Here is a 2,910-nt window from a genome sequence, read left to right on the forward strand (position 1 = left end):
TCCTGCCCTTCTCCCTGCTCCTCCATCTCCATCCTGCCCCTACGCCCAGCCCCTTCTCCTGCCTCTCCACCTCCATCCTTGCTCTTCTCCTGTCTCTCCATCTCCATCCTGAGCGGGATGCTCGTCCATCCTGTTCTTCTTCTGCCCCTCCAATCCAGCTCCTTCTCCTGCCCCTTCATCCCTCCATCCTGCCCTGCCCCTTCCCTGCCTCTCTCTCTCCATCCTGCCCCTGTCCCTGCCCCTTCACCCCTGCCCTGCCCCTGCCCTCCATCACGACCCCCAGCCCCCTCCACCAGCTCTTTGTCACCCCCAGCGCTGGGGGCCCAAGTGGGAGGGTTCTGGGGGTGCTGGGGGGATCAGAGCCCCCCGGCAGGATCAGGCCCGGGCTGGCAGGTGGTCCTGTAACCGGGAGCTGAGGGGGGGCTGTGCTCCAGACCCCCAGGCACCAAGGACTGGTTGGGGCTGGGGCACAGGCCAGGGGGTGACCCCAAAGGGCCCCCCCACGTTCCTAGAAGGTCCATCCAGCCCAGCCCCTCACCCCAGTGCCCCCCACCATGGCTGTGAGGCCAGGGGGGCTTCCAGCTGTGCCTGGGGCAGGTGGGAAGGGACAGGTGGGACACTCGGGATGGGACAGTGAGAAGGGACAGGTGGGACACTCAGGTGGGAAGGGCAGGACCTTGTCCAGCCCTGGCTGAGGTTGGGCACTCCCACACCCCAGCTCAGCCCCGGCCCCCGCTCCATCCCCAGCCCCGTGTGCTGGTGACACTTCCAGCGTGGTGGGATCCAAGGAGCCCGTTGTGGGATGAGCTCCTTGGGTGCCCGAGGCCACGGGGATGGGCTCCTTCTCCAGCTCCCAACCTCACCAGCTCTGGTGTTTGGGGATGTGCCGGAGCATTGGGGCTACTCTGTGGGATCCGGATCCCCCGGTGCCGTGGGGTGGGAATGCAGCACCCGGGGACCCTCGTGGGGCAGAGCTGGTGCTGCCACTCCTGTGCTGCCCTGGGGACACGGAGGCAGGGCCAGCCCAGGGCTCTTTGTGCCCCCTCATTCAACACCCTGGGGCTTTGCTACCTGGGGGGCACTGGGGACCCTGCCCAGGCCTGGGGACTCTGCCCCTCAGAGTGGGCACCGAGGTTTGGCAGCGTAAGGGTGGCCATGGGGGTCTCTGAGCCAGCAGGTCACTGGCCCACAGCCCACCCCTCACAGCCCACCCCTGTGCCACGCTCTGCCCAGTGCCCACGTCCCTCTGCTCCCTGACACATCCCCGGGCTGGGAGCGGAGCAGAGGGATGACACAGGTGGCACGGGGCAGGGCAGGGTGGCAGGGGGTGACAGGGCACAGCGTAGGGTGACAGGGGCTGACAGGACATTTGACAGCGTGGCCTGTGTGTGAAATGGCACCTCCGTACCTGGGGCAGGGCCCGAGAGCCTGGGTGGGCACTACAGGTGCCACCACGTGCTGGTGGCCACCCCAGCCCCTGCTGCCCGGGGGGGCTCTGGGGGTCCCTGCCCGGCGTGGCCCCCCCAGCCCGCTGCCCCAGCATCCTCGGCCGCAGCCGTGGTGCCGGTGGCCACACTCGGCCATATGGCCACAGCGGGCACCGGGTAAAAATAGCCAAGGCGGCCGAACCCCGGGCCGGGCAGCAAGGGCGTCCCAAGGGCACGGCGGGGCCTGACCCCTGCCCGGAGCTGCACCTCACAGGGGGCTCTTGGCCGCATTTGGGGGGGGTCCATCCCAAAATCCCCCCCCCCCCACTCCCGGTGTGACGCCCCCCTGTCCCCCCCGCAGCGGCGGCAGCACCTCCGGGCCAAGATGCCGGAGCAGAGCAACGACTACCGGGTGGTGGTTTTCGGCGCCGGCGGCGTCGGCAAGAGCTCCCTGGTGCTGCGCTTCGTCAAGGGGACCTTCCGAGACACCTACATCCCCACCATCGAGGACACGTACCGCCAGGTGATCAGCTGCGACAAGAGCGTGTGCACCCTGCAGATCACCGACACCACCGGCAGCCACCAGTTCCCGGCCATGCAGCGCCTCTCCATCTCCAAGGGCCATGCCTTCATCCTCGTCTTCTCCGTCACCAGCAAGCAGTCGCTGGAGGAGCTGAAGCCCATCTACCAGCAGATCGTGCAGATCAAGGGCAGCGTGGAGAGCATCCCCATCATGCTGGTGGGCAACAAGTGCGACGAGACGCAGCGGGAGGTGGAGAGCAGGGAGGGGGAGGCCATGGCCAAGGAGTGGAAATGCGCCTTCATGGAGACCTCGGCCAAGATGAACTACAACGTCAAGGAGCTCTTCCAGGAGCTGCTGAACCTGGAGAAGAGGAGGAACGTGAGCCTCACCATCGACGGGAAGCGCTCCAGCAAGCAGAAGAGGACAGACAAAATCAAGGGGAAGTGCAGCATCATGTAGAGAGCCCCGGACTGGCCCGTGCCCCCCCCTCCGGACCCCCCTTCTCCCCCCCCACGGCTGGACGTGGCAGTGGCATCGCAGCGGGACCATCCCCTTGTCCTCCGTGTGCCATCACTGTGACTGTGTGGGGATGCCCGCCCCTGCCCCGGGGCTGGGGGTGAAGACGGGGCGTCCCCCCCCCGAGCCGAGGGACACGCGGCCACCCCCGCCGGGCACGGCAGGACCCCCGGACCACCCGCGCCCCTCACACTCACAGCACAACCGGCGGCCCCGGCCCCGGCCTCCGCCGGTCCTCGTGGGAGGGAAGGACCTCGTGGTGGTGTCGGTGTCACCCTCGGGGACGGTCACGCGCGTCCCAGGCCCTCCCCACGCCCCCGTCCCCACGCCATAGTGCTCTGCTCCTGTCCTGTGGGCAGAGACCCGGGGCGGGGGCAGCCCCCGCGCGGTGCCGTGACCCCCCCTGAGCCCCCACCCCACCCTGGCACCGCAGCCCCCGGGGCC

The 2,910-nt window shown here is 68.7% G+C and overlaps 1 protein-coding gene across 1 annotated transcript; it reads left to right on the plus strand.

The window, feature by feature from the left end:
* Positions 1-1,768: 1,768 nt before the first annotated feature.
* On the plus strand, positions 1,769-2,569 carry DIRAS1 (DIRAS family GTPase 1). The gene has a single exon (XM_027707798.1). The coding sequence runs from the start codon at positions 1,813-1,815 to the stop codon at positions 2,407-2,409; it is 597 nt and encodes a 198-aa protein (XP_027563599.1). The 5' UTR covers positions 1,769-1,812; the 3' UTR covers positions 2,410-2,569.
* The last annotated feature ends 341 nt before the right edge of the window (positions 2,570-2,910 follow it).

This window comes from Neopelma chrysocephalum, unplaced genomic scaffold (assembly GCF_003984885.1).
Source record: "Neopelma chrysocephalum unplaced genomic scaffold, ASM398488v2 Primary Assembly neopelma1_94684, whole genome shotgun sequence".
Taxonomy (NCBI): domain Eukaryota; kingdom Metazoa; phylum Chordata; class Aves; order Passeriformes; family Pipridae; genus Neopelma; species Neopelma chrysocephalum.

Coding starts and splice junctions, on each gene's coding strand:
- DIRAS1 (XM_027707798.1), top strand. CDS start 1,813: ATGCCGGAGCAGAGCAACGACTACCGGGTGGTGGTTTTCGGCGCCGGC.